Source organism: Leptodactylus fuscus, chromosome 7 (assembly GCF_031893055.1).
Source record: "Leptodactylus fuscus isolate aLepFus1 chromosome 7, aLepFus1.hap2, whole genome shotgun sequence".
In the NCBI taxonomy this organism is placed as follows: Eukaryota; Metazoa; Chordata; class Amphibia; order Anura; family Leptodactylidae; genus Leptodactylus; species Leptodactylus fuscus.
The window spans coordinates 133555409-133579278 of record NC_134271.1 but is presented as its reverse complement, the minus strand read 5'-3'; the positions used below and the strand labels follow the sequence as shown (position 1 = coordinate 133579278).

Here is a 23870-nt window from a genome sequence, read left to right as displayed (position 1 = left end):
CTCTTATCAGTGTCAGGTCTTAGTAATACTGTGATGGCCGCTCTGTATTACTAGTCATCCTATTACATCTCTTACCAGTGTCAGGTCTTAGTAATACTGTGATGGCCGCTCTGTATTACTAGTCATCCTATTACATCTCTTATCAGTGTCAGGGCCTAGTAATACTGTGATGGCCGCTCTGCATTACTAGTCATCCTATTACATCTCTTATCAGTGTCAGGTCATAGTAATACTGTGATGGCCGCTCTGTATTACTATTCATCCTATTACATCTCTTATCAGTGTCAGATCATAGTAATACTGTGATGGCCGCTCTGTATTACTAGTCATCCTATTACATCTCTTATCAGTGTCAGGTCTTAGTAATACTGTGATGGCCGCTCTGTATTACTAGTCATCCTATTACATCTCTTATCAGTGTCAGGTCTTAGTAATACTGTGATGGCCGCTCTGTATTACTAGTCATCCTATTACATCTCTTATCAGTGTCAGGTCTTAGTAATACTGTGATGGCCGCTCTGTATTACTAGTCATCCTATTACATCTCTTATCAGTGTCAGGTCCTAGTAATACTGTGATGGCCGCTCTGTATTACTAGTCATCCTATTACATCTCTTATCAGTGTCAGGTCCTAGTAATACTGTGATGGCCGCTCTGTATTACTAGTCATCCTATTACATCTCTTATCAGTGTCAGGTCATAGTAATACTGTGATGGCCGCTCTGTATTACTAGTCATCCTATTACATCTCTTATCAGTGTCAGGTCTTAGTAATACTGTGATGGCCGCTCTGTATTACTAGTCATCCTATTACATCTCTTATCAGTGTCAGGTCTTAGTAATACTGTGATGGCCGCTCTGTATTACTAGTCATCCTATTACATCTCTTATCAGTGTCAGGTCTTAGTAATACTGTGATGGCCGCTCTGTATTACTAGTCATCTTATTACATCTCTTATCAGTGTCAGGTCTTAGTAATACTGTGATGGCGGCTCTGTATTACTAGTCATCCTATTACATCTCTTATCAGTGTCAGGTCTTAGTAATACTGTGATGGCCGCTCTGTATTACTAGTCATCCTATTACATCTCTTATCAGTGTCAGGTCCTAGTAATACTGTGATGGCCGCTCTGTATTACTAGTCATCCTATTACATCTCTTATCAGTGTCAGGGCCTAGTAATACTGTGATGGCCGCTCTGTATTACTAGTCATCCTATTACATCTCTTATCAGTGTCAGGTCTTAGTAATACTGTGATGGCCGCTCTGTATTACTATTCATCCTATTACATCTCTTATCAGTGTCAGATCATAGTAATACTGTGATGGCCACTCTGTATTACTAGTCATCCTATTACATCTCTTATCAGTGTCAGGTCTTAGTAATACTGTGATGGCCGCTCTGTATTACTAGTCATCCTATTACATCTCTTATCAGTGTCAGGTCCTAGTAATACTGTGATGGCCGCTCTGTATTTCTAGTCATCCTATTACATCTCTTATCAGTGTCAGGTCATAGTAATACTGTGATGGCCGCTCTGTATTACTATTCATCTTATTACATCTCTTATCAGTGTCAGGTCTTAGTAATACTGTGATGGCCGCTCTGTATTACTAGTCATCTTATTACATCTCTTATCAGTGTCAGGTCTTAGTAATACTGTGATGGCCGCTCTGTATTACTAGTCATCCTATTACATCTCTTATCAGTGTCAGGTCTTAGTAATACTGTGATGGCCGCTCTGTATTACTAGTCATCCTATTACATCTCTTATCAGTGTCAGGTCCTAGTAATACTGTGATGGCCGCTCTGTATTACTAGTCATCCTATTACATCTCTTATCAGTGTCAGGGCCTAGTAATACTGTGATGGCCGCTCTGTATTACTAGTCATCCTATTACATCTCTTATCAGTGTCAGGTCATAGTAATACTGTGATGGCCGCTCTGTATTACTATTCATCCTATTACATCTCTTATCAGTGTCAGGGCCTAGTAATACTGTGATGGCCGCTCTGTATTACTAGTCATCCTATTACATCTCTTATCAGTGTCAGGTCTTAGTAATACTGTGATGGCCGCTCTGTATTACTAGTCATCCTATTACATCTCTTATCAGTGTCAGGTCTTAGTAATACTGTGATGGCCGCTCTGTATTACTAGTCATCCTATTACATCTCTTATCAGTGTCAGGTCCTAGTAATACTGTGATGGCCGCTCTGTATTCAGTGTCAGGGCCTAGTAATACTGTGATGGCCGCTCTGTATTACTAGTCATCCTATTACATCTCTTATCAGTGTCAGGTCATAGTAATACTGTGATGGCCGCTCTGTATTACTATTCATCTTATTACATCTCTTATCAGTGTCAGGTCTTAGTAATACTGTGATGGCCGCTCTGTATTACTAGTCATCCTATTACATCTCTTATCAGTGTCAGGTCTTAGTAATACTGTGATGGCCGCTCTGTATTACTAGTCATCCTATTACATCTCTTATCAGTGTCAGGTCCTAGTAATACTGTGATGGCCGCTCTGTATTGCTAGTCATCCTATTACATCTCTTATCAGTGTCAGGTCCTAGTAATACTGTGATGGCCGCTCTGTATTACTAGTCATCCTATTACATCTCTTATCAGTGTCAGTTCATAGTAATACTGTGATGGCCGCTCTGTATTACTAGTCATCCTATTACATCTCTTATCAGTGTCAGGTCTTAGTAATACTGTGATGGCCGCTCTGTATTACTAGTCATCCTATTACATCTCTTATCAGTGTCAGGTCTTAGTAATACTGTGATGGCCGCTCTGTATTACTAGTCATCCTATTACATCTCTTATCAGTGTCAGGTCCTAGTAATACTGTGATGGCCGCTCTGTATTACTAGTCATCCTATTACATCTCTTATCAGTGTCAGGTCCTAGTAATACTGTGATGGCCGCTCTGTATTACTAGTCATCCTATTACATCTCTTATCAGTGTCAGGGCCTAGTAATACTGTGATGGCCGCTCTGTATTACTAGTCATCCTATTACACCTCTTATCAGTGTCAGGTCTTAGTAATACTGTGATGGCCGCTCTGTATTACTAGTCATCCTATTACATCTCTTATCAGTGTCAGGCCATAGTAATACTGTGATGGCGGCTCTGTATTACTAGTCATCCTATTACATCTCTTATCAGTGTCAGGTCCTAGTAATACTGTGATGGCCGCTCTGTATTACTAGTCATCCTATTACATCTCTTATCAGTGTCAGGCCATAGTAATACTGTGATGGCGGCTCTGTATTACTACTCATCCTATTACATCTCTTATCAGTGTCAGGCCATAGTAATACTGTGAGGGCCGCTCTGTATTACTAGTCATCCTAATACATCTCTTATCAGTGTCAGATCATAGTAATACTGTGAGGGCCGCTCTGTATTACTATTCATCCTATTACATCTCTTATCAGTGTCAGGTCCTAGTAATACTGTGAGGGCCGCTCTGTATTACTATTCATCCTATTACATCTCTTATCAGTGTCAGGTCCTAGTAATACTGTGATGGCCTCTCTGGATTACTAGTCATCCTATTACATCTCTTGTCATTGTCAGGTCATAGTAATACAGTGATGGCCGCTCTGTATTACTATTCATCCTATTACATCTCTTATCAGTGTCAGGCCATAGTTATACTGTGATGGCCGCTCTGTATTACTATTCATCCTATTACATCTCTTATCAGTGTCAGGTCCTAGTAATACTGTGATGGCCGCTCTGGATTACTAGTCATCCTATTACATCTCTTATCAGTGTCAGGTCATAGTAGTACAGTGATGGCCGCTCTGTATTACTATTCATCCTATTACATCTCTTATCAGTGTCAGGCCATAGTAATACAGTGGTGGCCACTCTGTATTACTATTCATCCTATTACATCTCTTATCAGTGTCAGGCCATAGTAATACTGTGATGGCCGCTCTGTATTACTAGTCATCCTATTACATCTCTTATCAGTGTCAGGTCATAGTAATACTGTGATGGCCGCTCTGTATTACTAGTCATCCTATTACATCTCTTATCAGTGTCAGGTCATAGTAATACTGTGATGGCGGCTCTGTATTACTAGTCATCCTATTACATCTCTTATCAGTGTCAGATCATAGTAATACTGTGAGGGCCGCTCTGTATTACTATTCATCCTATTACATCTCTTATCAGTGTCAGGTCCTAGTAATACTGTGATGGCCGCTCTGTATTACTATTCATCCTATTACATCTCTTATCAGTGTCAGGACATAGTAATACAGTGATGGCCGCTCTGTATTACTATTCATCCTATTACATCTCTTATCAGTGTCAGGCCATAGTAATACAGTGATGGCCGCTCTGTATTACTATTCATCCTATTATATCTCTTATCAGTGTCAGGCCATAGTAATACTGTGATGGCCGCTCTGTATTACTAGTCATCCTATCTCTTATCAGTGTCAGGTCATAGTAATACTGTGATGGCCGCTCTGTATTACTAGTCATCCTATTACATCTCTTATCAGTGTCAGGTCATAGTAATACTGTGATGGCGGCTCTGTATTACTATTCATCCTATTACATCTCTTATCAGTGTCAGGACATAGTAATACTGTGATGGCCGCTCTGTATTTCTATTCATCCTATTACATCTCTTATCAGTGTCAGGCCATAGTAATACTGTGATGGCCGCTCTGTATTACTAGTCATTCTATTACATCTCTTATCAGTGTCAGGACATAGTAATACTGTGATGGCCGCTCTGTATTACTAGTCATCCTATTACATCTCTTATCAGTGTCAGGTCCTAGTAATACTGTGATGGCTGCTCTGTATTACTATTCATCCTATTACATCTCTTATCAGTGTCAGGTCATAGTAATACTGTGATGGCCGCTCTGTATTACTAGTCATCCTATTACATCTCTTATCAGTGTCAGGTCATAGTAATACTGTGATGGCCGCTCTGTATTACTATTCATCCTATTACGTCTCTTATCAGTGTCAGATCATAGTAATACTGTGATGGCCGCTCTGTATTACTAGTCATCCTATTACATCTCTTATCAGTGTCAGGTCCTAGTAATACTGTGAGGGCCGCTCTGTATTACTATTCATCCTATTACATCTCTTATCAGTGTCAGGTCATAGTAATACTGTGATGGCCGCTCTGTATTACTAGTCATCCTATTACATCTCTTGTCAGTGTCGGGTCTTAGTAATACTGTGATGGCCGCTCTGTATTACTAGTCATCCTATTACATCTCTTATCAGTGTCAGGCCACAGTAATACTGTGATGGCGGCTCTGTATTACTAGTCATCCTATTACATCTCTTATCAGTGTCAGGTCATAGTAATACTGTGAGGGCTGCTCTGTATTATTAAATCTCTTATCAGTGTCAGGTGAATACTAAAGGGTCACAATACTAAGGACTGGTTTTTAAAATGCCGCCCAAAAAATGACTTTCTATTGGGAAAGTTCATCCAAACGCTAACTGTGAAATTGTGTCAAAGAGCTGAGACAAGTGAAGAACGTGACTCGCGGCTTGGAAAGAAACGGAACATTTTAGATGCCATAACCAACAATTTCACATATTTTTCACGAGCGAAGCCACGGGGATTTTACTAGTATAATATAGAATAAATCTCCCTAAGGGCTCGTTCACATCTGCGCCGGCACTCCGTACTTCAGGTTTCCGTTTCCTGCATAAAACAGAGCAGGAGACGGAAACCTGCAGGAGTCTTTCTCACCCATTCATTTGAATGGGTGAGAAAGCTGTCCGGCCGTAGCGGCGGTGAGCGTTTTAGGCTCTCCGCCGCGAAACCGGGCTTTATAATCCGGACACAGAGTCGGACATGCAGTACTCTGTGTCCGGATTAAAAAAAACCGGTTTCGCGGCGGAGAGCCTAAAACGCTCACCGCCGCTCACGGCCGGACCCGGTCTATGGTTTCCATCTTCTGGCATGCAGAAGACGGAAACCATAGAACGGAGACCCTGAACGGAGGTGTGAAGCTAGCGTCAGATTAGTATGACACTTGTGCCTGCTGTAATTCCTGCCCTGGAAATTCCCAGTTTCCATTACACCCAATGGCACTCCATTACAGTGAATTGAAGCTCCACACCTCCACAATAAGCCCCACCCCTTCACAATAAGCCACCCCCCTCCTAAATTTTTGTGTTTATATCAATGCTTGCATTTGTTTTTCTTCAAATGAATATTATACAGTAAGAAGACTTTGTGATCTTGGAATTCTAATGAATTCATTGTAATTATCAGACTTTGTTATTCCTCTGACTACAGGATATTAGTTGTCTGTTCTACTTGTACATCTATTTGCCTGTACTGAACCTTTCATTCCTAGGAGCTCAGAGTGACCGGATTCCTTCATATGATGATGTAGACCTCACAAATGATGGAGAGAATGCACCAAGTAAGTCTGCTTATCATTAAGGTGATCAAGTCGTCTTCAATATGTTGGTGTTATAGGGACTCTGTCAGCAATAAATTGGTTATAGGCCTAACCCCAGCACCTTGTACGGATGATCCTACATTTTCCAAATATACCTCTGTTATTCAGCTTTGAAGACCCATTTTCATGTAAATCATGTTTTATTTATATGAAATTGATGGGTAAGCTGCTTTTCCTGGAAATCTGGCACAGAGAATGAAGTCCAGGGGAGCTAAGGCAGAGCTTAAAGCAGACATGTTAATTATTTGGGTTGAGCCAATTTTGAGATTTTAGGATCGATTTTAACATCCAATTTCCGATCATTTTCCAGCCAATCCCGATCTCTATCGAGAAATTTGCTCAATCGACGATCGGGATCGGATCTTTCCCGATCCTGATCGCTCAACCCTAGTCAATGATTCTCTATGGGAAAATTCACTTTTAGGGTTGAGCCGATCTTGAGATTTCAAAATCCGATTTTCGATCATTTTCCAGCAGATCCCAATCACGATCTTGAAATTTGCTCGATCGACGATCCGATCCTTTCCGATCCCGGTCGCTCAACCCTATTAAGGATTGCTATATCTATACATGTTAGTGACTGTTTTATATACATTTTGGAATGCTATAAAATATAATGTAATGTAGTAGATTTATAAATCCAATTCACTTGAAAGGGACTGAGGTGCCTTAAGGCCATGTGACATATGAGCGTAATGTCAATGTGGAAGCCACTTCAATTAGATAATCTGTGGGGGGTCCCTGGTGTTGGACCCCATTGATCAGATATTGAAGACTTATCCTAAGGATAAATCATTTACATTTAAATGTGAATTTAGCCTTAGAAAACCAATAGTACATGTCTCTAATAGGGAGATGTTATAATAACATCATGTGTATTACACCCCATGATCCCCGCACTGCTCCACTCCACAGACGCACTGATCTCCATTACCTGGTATCTCCTGACAGTAAATACCCTACGATGGCCATTCAGCCGGTCACTGACTAGACACACAAACCAAGCATGACTAATGCAGTACAAACCAGAAGATTCTTCCTTATGGTAGCAGAACTGCGGCTTACAGGACACAACTGCACATCCTGTGTGGTTTGGGACATATTACTTCTACGACTTGGGTTCTTTGAGGCTTAAATAACAAAATGTAATGCCCACCAACCAATAAATCCAAATATGGTATAGAAACCAGAGAATCCAGTAACATATAGCCTTATATCCTAGTGTATGAAGAGAATAACCTGTGACACGTGGAAGGATCGTGTGTGTTCATATGGGATGAGGTTTCCATTAGATTCTCTGATCTTATATTATGTAATCCCTCAGTGTATGACATGTATTATATCTATCTCTGTTACTGCTATCACTGTATAGAAAGAATTGTACAATAATATAAATATACTATTACGTATGTAGTAGTTTTAGTTTTATGTATATAAATGTTATAGTATAATATTATAACCCAACAGTCATACGTAGTAATATACAGTTATTGTAATTTTTTAGGTTTGCCTTTGGAGGAGACTTCAGAATATGACTATGATGACACTGGATTATATTCTGAGAACAATGATAGATCAACCGCTATAGGTGAGAGAAATGGTAAAGATTTACTGAGATGAAAAAGGAGGAAAAAGGAAAAATAGGAAAAATAGGAAATAATCTTACAGTCTTATATTATTTATGTCTCTGGAGCTTAAGACAACATTTTGAAATCAATCCCTTTGTTTATAGGGAGTAAGGCCCATTTCAGACAACAGTGGTGGGGGTCGGATTGCTATCGGTGTGTTTCATGGATAGCACACAGACCTATTCTTTTCTTTGGGGTCCGTACACACGACCATGATTTTCACAGTCCCGTGTGCGGGCCAACAGTCCAGGTCACATCAGATAGGACATGTCTTATTTCTGTACTAGGTTGTGCACAGTTTTTGTGCTGGAAAAGCCCCCTCGGCTTATACTTGAGTCATGTATAGAATCTCCCATAAAATAGTGGGAAAAAAAAAAAAGCTTTAAAAAAATATAAAAAAAATAAAATAAAATAAATAAAAGTTCTAAATTCCTCCTTTCCCTAGAATACATATAAAAGTAGAAAATTACTGTGAAACACATACACATTAGGTATCCCTGTGTCTGACATTGCCCGGTCTACTGAATATGGTGTATCTGCTGACTTCCTCTTCCGTCAGGAAGGGGTTAATAGGAGCACTGCAGATCCCCTATATTTAGCCAGACTGAATTCCACATGGGGGGAAAAAAAAAAAACAGTCCTCAAGCTCAGGGAAGGGGCAGACAGACAACCAAAACACCCCCTCCCCTTCCCCAGCACCCAGCAACTACTGGACCCAAAAACTCCGACCATTTAAATTTTTGAAATTTTCCAGTAGTTGTTGCATTCCCCCCCCCCCCCTCACTAAATCACTAAGTGTTCCCAGTTTTTTGTGGTAAAATTAGGGGCCTCGGCTTATATTTGGGTCAGCTTATACTTGAGTATATGCGGTAATATCATTCACACACTGCGGAAGAAAATGGTGTACTCCACAGTGGCCCCCACATAGTATTGCGTGCTCCATAATGACCCCCACACTACTGCGTGCTCTGCAGTGGCCCCCACACAGTATTTTATGCTCAGCAGCGGCCTCCACACAATATTATGTGCTCCCAAGAGACCCCCCTGAACCGGTGCTATTATTATACTCTGGGTTCTCCTCAGACCCCAGAGTATATTAAGTAGAGGCCCAGTGAATAAAAATAACAAACACTTTAGCCTCACCTTGTCTCCAGGACATCCTCACTCCGTCCTGCTGCATCCTCTTCAATCTGGCGACTGAGGTCTCGCGCACCGGCGGCACGTGGGGTGCGATGACAACATTATGCCGGCGCGCCCCATGTGACCGTTGAGGCCCAATCACAGGCCTCAACAGTGAGGTCTCAAATACCGGCAAGAAGAGCCCCGGAGCAGATGTTCAGCCCAGGACAGGGGAGTATAAGTATTTTTTTTTTGTTTTTATACACCTCCCCTGGGCTGGCAGCTAATGGAAAGGGCATTACACTAATGGCACAGTAGTTACATATGGTATCAGTCTATAGGGTTGTACAGTATGTAAATGTCACGACTAATCAATGAAAAGCCTAAAACATAATGACTATATAATAACATGTCCTTGTATTATCACCAGAAGACCCTGGATATGATGATGTGGATACCGATGACTTGTCTCAGCCTTTATACAATGATGGAGAAGCCGATATACATGATCATAAAGAGCTGGGACCATCTGGGGAAGGTTTGTACATATACTATATAAGATAAAGCTTACACGTGAGCTGTCCATGTCATGTGTAAAGATTTCTATCTCTTGTGTCTTTCCTGTTCTTAGACTCCATTCCCCTGAGTGATGAGCAGAAGGTTTCCATAGACAACAACCAGGACAAGGTTCTTCTCTCTGTGGACCAGGATTATGATGATTCCATGTCTGCATGACCAATACCAGATACTGGTGGATTACATTGTATATAAATGTATCACAAGAGGAAGACTACAGAATAGAGTGTCACTTATATCTTAGTACGTCATAGTGTTTAACCCCTAGAACAATATTTGTCACCAAGTACAAAAAGCTAAATGTCATACATCATCTGATTGTCTCTATGCTCCTGATTGATTTGGCTATTTTTGCAATGAGCTCTGACACCGTGCCTGTTTCTTAAATTTCTGTTTGAGGTGCATAAGGTGTCTTTATTTGCAGGGCCAGATGTACGTTTTAGTTATACCACTTTGGGGAATGTCTGATATTTTGATCACTTTTTATTAACATTTTTATGGGAGGTGAAAAAAATTGTAGTTTGGCTCTATTGATTTTTTTTTTTTTTTCACTACAGCGTTCGACATATGGGAAACATATTTTGATATGCTTATAAACCAGGCATTTTGCTTTTTTTTTTTTATAAATTTTTATTTCAAGTCAAGGAAAAGAGGGGTAATTAGAATTTTTTTTTTTTTTTTTTTTTTTTTTTTGATGGGTAATGTATTAACCCCCTTAGGTGGCTTGACCACAATCTTTTGATTGCATGTCCCATAGACTGCACATAAACTGCAATATAACTGTATTGTAGTCTATGAGACTTTTGCTACTCAGCCATTGAGGCTGGTTATAGATCAGCTTAAATAGCTGTAATGTAGCTGTAAATAGCTGTAATGTAATTAGGCTCATGGCTATCAAAGAAACAGAACGGCTCCCATGATCTCACTGAGCAGGTGCCGCCCTGCAACTGTAAAGGTACAGGAGGCATTATTTGATTTGGAGGGGGGGATGGGCTCAGTTAATGCAATGTCGGCAGGCAAATTGCAGCATTTTACAGTAATTGCGAAGTGGAAGGGATTCATGCGAATCCCATGCCCACTTTGTGAGTAAAACCGCAGCACAAACACACTCCAATTTTCAAAACCAGCATGGTTTTGAAAATCGCAGCCTGTCAATTATACCTACAGAAACGCTGACGGCTTTTTCATAGCTATAACTGTAACAGAAAATCCACGGGAAAAAAACTCTGCGCGCTTTCTGTTCAAGCACTGCGGGAAGAACCATGATGCGTTCCCGCTGCGCTTTATAGCTGCGAATTGTCCCATGGAGCCTTAGCCTAATACTATGACAGATGTTGTGAAGGGTTAAAAAAAAGAAAAAAATAATAATTCTTCAGGTCCTAAAAATGATTTGACATTTGGAATTGTGTAGTTGGTGACAGGTAATCTTTAAGAAATGAGCCCTTTCAGGCCTTCAGGATGAAGTATTTTTGCAACACCCCTTACCAACAGCCATATTTAAATATTTCCTTTGAATTAGCCAAATATTGGGTTATCTGTGCTTTAAAATGTAGTATTTATTAGTATAACCGTATTATTCACTGACTTAACTTGCTTACTTCCTATCTACACTTATTTTCTAATTTTGCACCATTTGTCATAGGAAAAAAAATGAAAATTTTGCATTTCCAGAGCCTTAATGTTCTTATTTTTCCATTGCATACAAATGTTATTTCAGCTTCAGCATTTTAGGACCCCTGGTTGTCTCTCACACTCCAGGACTCTTTCATGAATACTCCCCTCATATCCCTACAATCCAGCTTCTCCTCCGTTCCTGATCAGACGCCATCTTGACTTTTTTATTTATTTCTCTGTGCTGTGCTATCAATCCCATCATGCCTCAGCGCAGCATCACATGACCGGCCGGAGGACTGCACCCCCACCGCTGCTGGGGAACAAGGGAATTATCCTTTTCCTAATATATTCTCCCAAATAATCGAAACAACTGAAATTATACAGGCAGGGAGACTGCAGTGAGATCTCCTCCGTTATAAATGTGTGACATCTATCAGATGAGATGTCTTATATCAGCAGAGGCTAGTTATAGCAGATATTGTCTCCCTGTGGAGAACCTGTGTGGTATGATGTATATGATGGTCTTCCTTATACACTAAACCCAAATACTAGTGAACGCCCCCCCTCAGACTCCTTTCATATTAGAAATGGCACCAGATAGGGATGTCCAACTCCACGACACACACCCCTCCCAAAAGAATATATATATTTTGTGCACTCCTTACCCTTCCATCTCTCCAGAACAGCCCCGCAGGGAACTGAACTGGTTTTGAGAACTTTTTCACCCCCCTTCTCTAATATCTACGCCCACCTCCTCACCCTACACACCATAATGTGTTAGAGAATGGGACACTCCGCTTGGCCTCAAACTCTCTGACTTTGAGATGGAATACTTGCTGTCCCATTCACATGGTTTCTTAAGATTTGTAAAGTTAAAAGAAAACTCATTAAAATTACTGAGCAGATGGTACAGAACACGGCTCTTCTGAAACACAATTATTTTATCTTGCCGCAAGTACCACAGCTCACCACCAGAGCTGTGGGAACTGTGGTTTTTAGCGCTATTTATACCCACCCATCACCTTATCGCTCCTGATGATTCCTGAATTAAGGGTGCAACGCGTAGAGCAAATATACTGAACTAATATATAAGCAAACAACTGGTCAATTATTTGGACTAGTGCAGTGACTAGCAGTGGCTAATATGGTCTAGCAGTAATCAGACAAGAGCAGAGGCGTGGGATAGCGAGCACTGAGCCTGAGATCAGCTGACATAATATAATGTAATATAATGTAATATAATATAATATAATGTAACCTGTGCTTCTGGTAACCCTATCTGCAGACAATCCCACTTACTAGCACTTCCCTAGCCATTTGATAGGGTATTTTATATAGAGATATTCACTTACCTGTAACGTACTTAGAGATGTGCCGTAGAAATTTGAGTCTTGATCCTGGCTATATCCCTCTGAATTATACTCTATAGTAATATATGCAACACCCAGCATAGAAATTAGGAGGGTATGTATGTGTTGATTCAGTGGATATTAGGTTTCAGCAGATCTTGAGATTTCAGGATTGATTTTAAAATCCGATTTTCCGATTATTTTCCAGCCGATCCCGATCGCAAAAACCCTAATTGTGTATTATATATACAGTTTGAGCCGATCTTGAGAATTCAAAATCCGATTTTTAATCATTTTCCCGATCGTGAAATTTGCTCAATTGCTGATCAGGAAAGATCAAATGCCAATCGGCAATCGAGCAAATTTCACAAGCACAATTGGGATCGGCTGGAAATTGATCGAAAATCAGATTTTGAAATCTCAAAGCTCAACCCTAGTGCACATCCTTTATCTGAGGCTGCTATGATATTCATAGTTGTTGGTTTTATCATTCACTATTGGTAATGGGCTGAGAATATACAATTTTAGATTACTTAATAAAAGTTAATTTGTATCCTTTTTTCCCGGGACCCTATACTTTGATACTTTGTAAACATTTAAATAACATTTTTACTCAGCGTTTCTGTTATGTATATGGTGACAATATCAATGGCTCAGATATTTTTTTTTAAATATTTCTATATTAATTGCAGCAATGCTTTAGTTATATACTGGATTATACTTTACTTGATTAATAAATTGTGGAAATTATGTTGCCAAATTTAATGCAGACATAATAAATGATTTCCTAAGTCAAGATTTTGTGATGATTTGCTCTTCTTTATCCATTGTCACATTTTTTAAGGAAATCTACAACCTCAATGCCAAAAGATGTTAAAATATTGTGTAAAACTGTAAATAAAACAAGAATATAATGATTTGGAAATCTCATATATCCATAATGGAACATAGTCACATATCAGAGGGTGAAAGTTACATAATAGAACATAGAACATAAGATGAAAGATATTTTATAATTTCATTTAGAAAATGATGGCAGATAAGTGTGATATTCCTGTACACATCAGCCATAATATGTGATAGACCAATTCTCTTTATGATACAAGGCCCCCATCCTACCAGTACAGGCCAGGTTTTAGATGCTCAGTTTGGTACAGTTAAGCACCAGGGGTGCGATCCATGAAAACAGATATAAAGCAGTCAGAAGGAGATCTGTGGTCGGACACAAGAAGAGAATCTGTGAGAGCTGAATGGAGAAGATGGTGAAATAAAGGTTACTAATGTGTACAATAGTTTTGGGGAGCTGGAAAAGAGTCGCTCTCCAGATATCAGACATCTGATGTACAGTGTAGATAGTGTCAGACAGGGGAGGATTTATTCTGCTGTTACATTACTTAGTTTATTCCTAATCTTTTACATAGACCTGATAACAGTGGCGTAACTACCGTAGGAAGGGCAGGGCCCCGTGGCGAACTTTTGACATGCCCCCCCCCCCAACCGATACGGACGCCGAAGACCTCGACCGACACCCTCCTCCGCACTCTATTATGACCAATAGTGGCCCCTGCACACAGTATTATGTCCCTCAGTGGCCCCTGCACTCAGTATTATAGCTCATAGTGGACACTCATAACCAATTATTATACTCTGGGGTCTGAAAAGACCCCAGAGTATAATAATTGGAGACCCGGGGGAATAAAAACATAAAAAACTACTGTTTCTTACCTGTCCCCCGGCTCCTACGCTGTCTTCTCCGCTGCCGTCCTTCTTCTATGACGTCGGACGTCACATTACCCAGGAAGCAGGCCGGGTTCATGTGACGTCAGAGAGATCAGACGACTAGGAAGGAGGCCTGGCAGGATCGTGGAAAGGTAAGTAACAGTGTTTGTTATGTTCCCTTACCTCTCCCGGTCCGCCAATCATTATACTTGAGGGTCTGCAAAGACCCCCGAGTATAATGATAGTATTTGTGGGGCCCACGGTGTCACTTACCGATCCTGGCAGGATCGGAAAGTAAATAGGGCCCGTAACGGCCTATATAAAAAAAAACAAAAAAAAAACACAGCGGTAGCGGCTGTCACCGGGCCCCCTATTGGCCCGGGCCCTGTGGCAGCTGCCTCCGCTGCCTCTGTGGTAGTTAAGCCACTGCCTGATACTATGTCAGATAAATCCTCCTTGCTGATGTTTCTTTGCCTTCCATACATTTCCTCTAACCTCAGATACTGACAGAGTAAATCTCACACCTGCTGAGTACAGATATATCTGCTACATTTACACTGCACTCAGAAACCTGAACGTCTATGTGATCATATCAGATTTTGAGGTTTTACTTAACCTGCATCCCTAAATTTTTCTAAAACGTATGTCAGTTCTGTTCATGTCTTAGAGGTTTTCATAGATAAATACATGAACTGTGGTTATCTAGAAGATGCTACATGTAGCAAATGGGAAGGAAGGGGGGGGGGGGGAGGTCATAAAGAAGCAGAAATGTAAGTGCGCAGCTTTCTATGTGATCACTAGTAGAGATGAGCGAACAGTGTTCTATCGAACACATGTTCGATCGGATATCAGGGTGTTCGCCATGTTCGAATCGAATCGAACACCACGTGGTAAAGTGCGCCAAAATTCGATTCCCCTCCCACCTTCCCTGGCGCCTTTTTTGCACCAATAACAGCGCAGGGGAGGTGGGACAGGAACTACGACACTGGGGGCATTGAAAAAAATTGGAAAAAGTCATTGGCTGCCGAAATCAGGTGACCTCCATTTTAGACGAATAGTGGATTTCAAATCCGGGTCATATGAGAATGTGAACTTTGTGACTATGAGACAGGGATAGCTGTACAGGCAGGGATAGCTAGGGATAACCTTTATTTAGGGGGGAATGTTATTAAAAATAACTTTTTGGGGCTCTATCGGGTGTGTAATTGTGATTTTTGTGAGATAAACTTTTTCCCATAGGGATGCATTGGCCAGCGCTGATTGGCCGAATTCCGTACTCTGGCCAATCAGTGCTGGCCAATGCATTCTATTAGCTTGATGAAGCAGAGTGTGCACAAGGGTTCAAGCGCACCCTCGGCTCTGATGTAGCAGAGCCGAGGCTGCACAAGGGTTCAAGCGCACCCTCGGCTCTGATGTAGGAGAGCCGAGGGTGCACTTGAACCCTTGTGCACCCTCAGCTCTGCTACATCAGAGCCGAGGGTGCGCTTGAACCCTTGTGCACACTCTGCTTCATCAAGCTAATAGAATGCATTGGCCAGCGCTGATTGGCCAGAGTACGGAACTCGACCAATCAGCGCTGGCTCTGCTGGAGGAGGCGGAGTCTAAGATCGCTCCACACCAGTCTCCATTCAGGTCCGACCTTAGACTCCGCCTCCTCCGGCAGAGCCAGCGCTGATTGGCCGAAGGCTGGCCAATGCATTCCTATGCGAATGCAGAGACTTAGCAGTGCTGAGTCAGTTTTGCTCAACTACACATCTGATGCACACTCGGCACTGCTACATCAGATGTAGCAATCTGATGTAGCAGAGCCGAGGGTGCACTAGAACCCCTGTGCAAACTCAGTTCACGCTAATAGAATGCATTGGCCAGCGCTGATTGGCCAATGCATTCTATTAGCCCGATGAAGTAGAGCTGAATGTGTGTGCTAAGCACACACATTCAGCACTGCTTCATCAAGCCAATACAATGCATTAGCCAGTGCTGATTGGCCAGAGTACGGAATTCGGCCAATCAGCGCTGGCTCTGCTGGAGGAGGCGGAGTCTAAGGTCGCTCCACACCAGTCTCCATTCAGGTCCGACCTTAGACTCCGCCTCCTCCGGCAGAGCCAGCGCTGATTGGCCGAAGGCTGGCCAATGCATTCCTATGCGAATGCATACTTAGCAGTGCTGAGTCAGTTTTGCTCAACTACACATCTGATGCACACTCGGCACTGCTACATCAGATGTAGCAATCTGATGTAGCAGAGCCGAGGGTGCACTAGAACCCCTGTGCAAACTCAGTTCACGCTAATAGAATGCATTGGCCAGCGCTGATTGGCCAATGCATTCTATTAGCCCGATGAAGTAGAGCTGAATGTGTGTGCTAAGCACACACATTCAGCACTGCTTCATCAAGCCAATACAATGCATTAGCCAGTGCTGATTGGCCAGAGTACGGAATTCGGCCAATCAGCGCTGGCTCTGCTGGAGGAGGCGGAGTCTAAGGTCGGACCTGAATGGAGACTGGTGTGGAGCGATCTTAGACTCCGCCTCCTCCAGCAGAGCCAGCGCTGATTGGTCGAGTTCCGTACTCTGGCCAATCAGCGCTGGCCAATGCATTCTATTAGCCCGATGAAGTAGAGCTGAATGTGTGTGCTTAGCACACACATTCAGCTCTACTTCATCAGGCTAATAGAATACATTGGCCAATCAGCGCTGGCCAATGCATTCTATTAGCTTGATGAAGCAGAGTGTGCACAAGGGTTCAAGCGCACCCTCGGCTCTGATGTAGCAGAGCTGAGGGTGCACAAGGGTTCAAGTGCACCCTCGGCTCTCCTACATCAGAGCCGAGGGTGCGCTTGAACCCTTGTGCACACTCTGCTTCATCAAGCTAATAGAATGCATTGGCCAGCACTGATTGGCCAGAGTACGGAATTCGGCCAATCAGCGCTGGCCAATGCATTCTATTAGCCCGATGAAGTAGAGCTGAATGTGTGTGCTAAGCACACACATTCAGCACTGCTTCATCACGCCAATACAATGCATTAGCCAGTGCTGATTGGCCAGAGTACGGAATTCGGCCAATCAGCGCTGGCTCTGCTGGAGGAGGCGGAGTCTAAGATCGCTCCACACCAGTCTCCATTCAGGTCCGACCTTAGACTCCGCCTCCTCCAGCAGAGCCAGCGCTGATTGGTCGAGTTCCGTACTCTGGCCAATCAGCGCTGGCCAATGCATTCTATTAGCCCGATGAAGTAGAGCTGAATGTGTGTGCTTAGCACACACATTCAGCTCTACTTCATCGGGCTAATAGAATGCATTGGCCAGCGCTGATTGGCCGAATTCCGTACTCTGGCCAATCAGCACTGGCTAATGCATTGTATTGGCTTGATGAAGCAGTGCTGAATGTGTGTGCTTAGCACACACATTCAGCTCTACTTCATCGGGCTAATAGAATGCATTGGCCAATCAGCGCTGGCCAATGCATTCTATTAGCGTGAACTGAGTTTGCACAGGGGTTCTAGTGCACCCTCGGCTCTGCTACATCAGATTGCTACATCTGATGTAGCAGTGCCGAGTGTGCATCAGATGTGTAGTTGAGCAAAACTGACTCAGCACTGCTAAGTCTGCATTCGCATAGGAATGCATTGGCCAGCCTTCGGCCAATCAGCGCTGGCTCTGCCGGAGGAGGCGGAGTCTAAGGTCGGACCTGAATGGAGACTGGTGTGGAGCGACCTTAGACTCCGCCTCCTCCAGCAGAGCCAGCGCTGATTGGCCGAATTCCGTACTCTGGCCAATCAGCACTGGCTAATGCATTGTATTGGCTTGATGAAGCAGTGCTGAATGTGTGTGCTTAGCACACACATTCAGCTCTACTTCATCGGGCTAATAGAATGCATTGGCCAGCGCTGATTGGCCGAATTCCGTACTCTGGCCAATCAGCACTGGCTAATGCATTGTATTGGCTTGATGAAGCAGTGCTGAATGTGTGTGCTTAGCACACACATTCAGCTCTACTTCATCGGGCTAATAGAATGCATTGGCCAATCAGCGCTGGCCAATGCATTCTATTAGCGTGAACTGAGTTTGCACAGGGGTTCTAGTGCACCCTCGGCTCTGCTACATCAGATTGCTACATCTGATGTAGCAGTGCCGAGTGTGCATCAGATGTGTAGTTGAGCAAAACTGACTCAGCACTGCTAAGTCTGCATTCGCATAGGAATGCATTGGCCAGCCTTCGGCCAATCAGCGCTGGCTCTGCCGGAGGAGGCGGAGTCTAAGGTCGGACCTGAATGGAGACTGGTGTGGAGCGACCTTAGACTCCGCCTCCTCCAGCAGAGCCAGCGCTGATTGGCCGAATTCCGTACTCTGGCCAATCAGCACTGGCTAATGCATTGTATTGGCTTGATGAAGCAGTGCTGAATGTGTGTGCTTAGCACACACATTCAGCTCTACTTCATCGGGCTAATAGAATGCATTGGCCAATCAGCGCTGGCCAATGCATTCTATTAGCGTGAACTGAGTTTGCACAGGGGTTCTAGTGCACCCTCGGCTCTGCTACATCAGATTGCTACATCTGATGTAGCAGTGCCGAGTGTGCATCAGATGTGTAGTTGAGCAAAACTGACTCAGCACTGCTAAGTCTGCATTCGCATAGGAATGCATTGGCCAGCCTTCGGCCAATCAGCGCTGGCTCTGCCGGAGGAGGCGGAGTCTAAGGTCGGACCTGAATGGAGACTGGTGTGGAGCTATCTTAGACTCCGCCTCCTCCAGCAGAGCCAGCGCTGATTGGTCGAGTTCCGTACTCTGGCCAATCAGCACTGGCCAATGCATTTCTATGGGGAAAAGTTAGCTTGCGAAAATCGCAAACTGACAGGGATTTCCATGAAATAAAGTGACTTTTATGCCCCCAGACATGCTTCCCCTGCTGTCCCAGTGTCATTCCAGGGTGTTGGTATCATTTCCTGGGGTGTCATAGTGGACTTGGTGACCCTCCAGACACGAATTTGGGTTTCCCCCTTAACGAGTTTATGTTCCCCATAGACTATAATGGGGTTCGAAACCCATTCGAACACTCGAACAGTGAGCGGCTGTTCGAATCGAATTTCGAACCTCGAACATTTTAGTGTTCGCTCATCTCTAATCACTAGTGATAAGCGTCCCCCACATTATCTACATAGGGTAACACTGCTGGTAGAGACCTCCTGTATATCACATATCCCACTGACACATATACCAGCTAGAAGCAGTGGTGTATAGTACAGCTCTTCATCTTCATCATCATCATCATCATCATCAGAGACCTCTTATTATACAGCTGTCTTATACATGAAGACATGGAATGGAGAGTATGTCTCATATTTCTTGGTTTACAACTTTTCTTTCTGAAATCTTATTGTCAGACTGTAGAAGCTGAGGATGAAGGTAAGGCTCCCGCTTATTATATCCTGATAGTAAAGTACACGGCGCTACCTGTTACCTGCTTCATGGGATTTCTCTTACAATATTATGTAAGCTTTTCAAATGTGGCATTTTTTGAGTTTTCTGGGTTTTAAATAAAAATAGAATAGTCGTATATCTGTATATGCTGCATATATGGGGTCCAATGTACCCAACTTTCCTCTGTACAGTAAGTTACTTATTGGATATGCACAATCATACTGTAGACTGGACAAATAGTCACAGACAGATCTCAGGGCAGGGACAGAAACCTTTAACATTTGTATTTGTTGACTGATGTGAAAACCTCATTCACTTGTTATACAGTCATTTGATGCAGATTTTTAGTGCAGAATTTACATAAAATATCAAAATCACATCCACCCGTAAAGTGCGGCAAATATTATGATATGTCGTTATCACTCTAACTTATAAAACCTCCTAATACAATATTATATACCTGTGTATACAGTCAGACAGCCGTAAATACATTTACTATAAAGGATAGAAGTCCAGCGCTCGCTATCTCTGTTGCTTCCAGCGAAATGAATGTCCAGCAGGGATTTGGCAGCTTTCACCCTGGCTCAGGATCAGTGGGGGCCATAGCAGTCTGACCCCACTGATCAGCAATATATCCTATGGATAGAGAAGGAATAATGTTTGATTTCCACATTATTAGTGTATGGGCGGCTGGTGATACTATAGGTGATGAGAGGAGCCAGAGCCCTCCTGCCATTGTGCTGATATATTACCGCACTTGTGATACATTGGTAATAACTAGGAAATCACTAACTTGTAACTTCATTTCTGTATTAACCTTCAATTACTAATTTATATTACTATAGAATAATTATTATTTCTCTATATAGTATAGCAGTAGTGATTCCAATAGTGTATTACATACAGTAGTATAAAATTACTAATAGTACATGGGGAGAAGATACAAAAACAGAGACACTAGCACTGCAGATACAGCGTATAGATTAATGTATATAATAATAAGCGCATAACACTTCAGTCTATTACCCTATGTATATTATACTGTACTGTATATAGTAGAGCATACTACCGCAGAGACAGCGTATAGATAAATGTATATAATAAGCACATAAAACTTCAGTCTATTACCCTATGTATATTATACTGTACTATATACAGTATAGTATATAGTAGCACTGCGGAGACAGCTTATAGATAAATGTATATAATAATAAGCGCATAACACTTCAGTCTATTACCCTATGTATGTTATACTGTGCTGTATACAGTATATAGTAGAGAGGACCAACACAGAGACAGCATATAGATAAATGTATATAATAACGACACTTCAACCTATTACCCTATGTATATTATACTATACTGTATACATTATAGTATAGAGTAGCACTGCCAAGACCGTGTATAGATAAATGTATATAATAATAAACACAGAACACTTCAGTCCATTACCCTATGTATATTATACTGTACTGTATATAGTATAGAGTTGTAGAGATGAGCGAACACTATTCAAAGCAGCCATTTTGAATAGCATGCACCCATAGAAATGAATGGACGTAGCCGGGGGGTTTAAGCGGCTGGCCGCCAGCAAAGTCGGCGTGCCGACCGCTTCCATTCATTTCTATGGGAGCGTGCTATTCGAAACGGCTGTTTCGAATAGTGTTCGCTCATTTCTATAGAGTAGCACTGCAGAGACAGCGTATAGATAATCGTATATAATAATAAGCACACAACACTTCAGCCTATTACCCTATGTATATTATACTGTACTGTATATAGTATATAAGATAAGATAATCCTTTAATAGTCCCACCATGGGGAAACCTCAATGTGTTATAGCAGCATGGATAATAACAGTAACATATTACAGAAGGAGACACACATAAGCTCAGAATAGCAGATAGGAGAAAAATACTAAGAGTTATAGCAGCTAAAGAAAAAGGAAAGAAAGAAGACTTCAGGATCATTTAGCTCTCTCTTCGCTTGGTCTAATATAGATTATACAGTCTGACCGAGGTTGGAAGGAAGGATCTCCGATAGCTCCTTCTCACACTTGGGGTGAAGTAGTCGGTCACTGACAGTACTGCCCAGTGCTATCACGGTCTCATACATGGGATGGGAGTTATTCTCCAGCATGGACCTCACCACGGACAGTATCCTTCTGTCACCCACCACCTGTACTGGCTCCCTGTACTGTACATAGTATATAGTATAGAGTAGCACTTCAGACACAGCGTACAGATAAGTGTATATAATAATAAGCACACAACACTTCAGTCTATTACCCTGTGTATATTATACTGTACTGTATATAGTATAGAGTAGCACAGCAGAGACAGCGCATAGATAAATGTATATAATAATACTCACAATAATAATACATGACCAGACTCATCAGGATAACAAGCACACAACACTTCAGTCTATTACTCTCTATATAATATACATATTGTACTGTATAAGGTGACATGCACACAACCATGTGTTTGTCGCTGAGCTGTGACTGAAAGTTACAACCATATTAGATATTATATACAGTACTTTATATGTATAGAGTAGCAGTGCAGAGACAGCGTATAGATAAATATATATAATTATACTCACAATAATAATCCATGAGCAGACTCATCAGGATAACAAGCACACAACACTTCAGTCTATTACCCTATATATCATATATAGTACTGTATACAGTATAGAGCACACAACACTTCAGTCTATTACCCTATATATTATATATAGTACTGTATATAGTATAGAGCACACAACACTTCAGTCTATTAGCCTATATATTATATATAGTAATGTATACAGTATAGAGCACACAACACTTCAGTCTATTAGCCCATATATTATATATAGTACTGTATACAGTATAGAGCACACAACACTTCAGTCTATTACCCTATATATTATATATAGTACTGTATATAGTATAGAGCACACAACACTTCAGTCTATTAGCCTATATATTATATATAGTAATGTATACAGTATAGAGCACACAACACTTCAGTCTATTACCCTATATATTATATATAGTAATGTATACAGTATAGAGCACACAACACTTCAGTCTATTACCCTATATATTATATATAGTAATGTATACAGTATAGAGCACACAACACTTCAGTCTATTACCCTATATATTATATATAGTAATGTATATAGTATAGAGCACACAACACTTCAGTCTATTAGCCTATATATTATATATAGTAATGTATACAGTATAGAGCACACAACACTTCAGTCTATTACCCTATATATTATATATAGTAATGTATACAGTATAGAGCACACAACACTTCAGTCTATTACCCTATATATTATATATAGTACTGTATACAGTATAGAGCACACAACACTTCAGTCTATTACCCTATATATTATATATAGTAATGTATACAGTATAGAGCACACAACACTTCAGTCTATTACCCTATATATTATATATATACTGTATACAGTATAGAGCACACAACACTTCAGTCTATTACCCTATATATTATATATACTGAAATTTCCCCAAGGTGGGACTATTAAAGGATTATCTTATACAGTATAGAGCACACAACACTTCAGTCTATTACCCTATATATTATATATTGTACTGCATACAGTATGGAGCACACAGCACTTCAGTCTAATACCCTATGTATTATATATATTGTACTGTATAAGGCGACACACACACAACACTTCAATCTATCACCCTATTTACATTGTATATATTTTACTGTATTTAGCAACATGCAAACAACCATATGCATGTCACTGAGCCGTGAATGAATGTTACACCGATGTCATCCATATGCCACCGGCGCACTGCCAATGGTATGATTCCTTCATCGAGGTAAATGAGCACGGTCTGCAAAACAGAGCAATTGGAACTGTTCTGAGTTTTGCTCACGGCCCCATACACCGGACTGTGAAATATATAGTTGTGTGCATGGTGCCAT

General features: G+C 41.6%; 1 protein-coding gene across 1 annotated transcript in view; it reads left to right on the top strand.

Moving 5' to 3' along the window:
* LOC142214523 (scavenger receptor cysteine-rich type 1 protein M130-like) overlaps nucleotides 1-9964 on the top strand; it is a 170890-nt gene extending 160926 nt beyond the window's left edge. Inside the window, exons 15-18 of the mRNA XM_075283472.1 lie at nucleotides 6375-6443; nucleotides 7987-8070; nucleotides 9660-9767; nucleotides 9861-9964. Coding sequence (XP_075139573.1) covers nucleotides 6375-6443; nucleotides 7987-8070; nucleotides 9660-9767; nucleotides 9861-9964 — 365 coding nt within the window. The remainder of the gene's footprint in view (nucleotides 1-6374; nucleotides 6444-7986; nucleotides 8071-9659; nucleotides 9768-9860) is intronic.
* Nucleotides 9965-23870: the final 13906 nt, after the last annotated feature.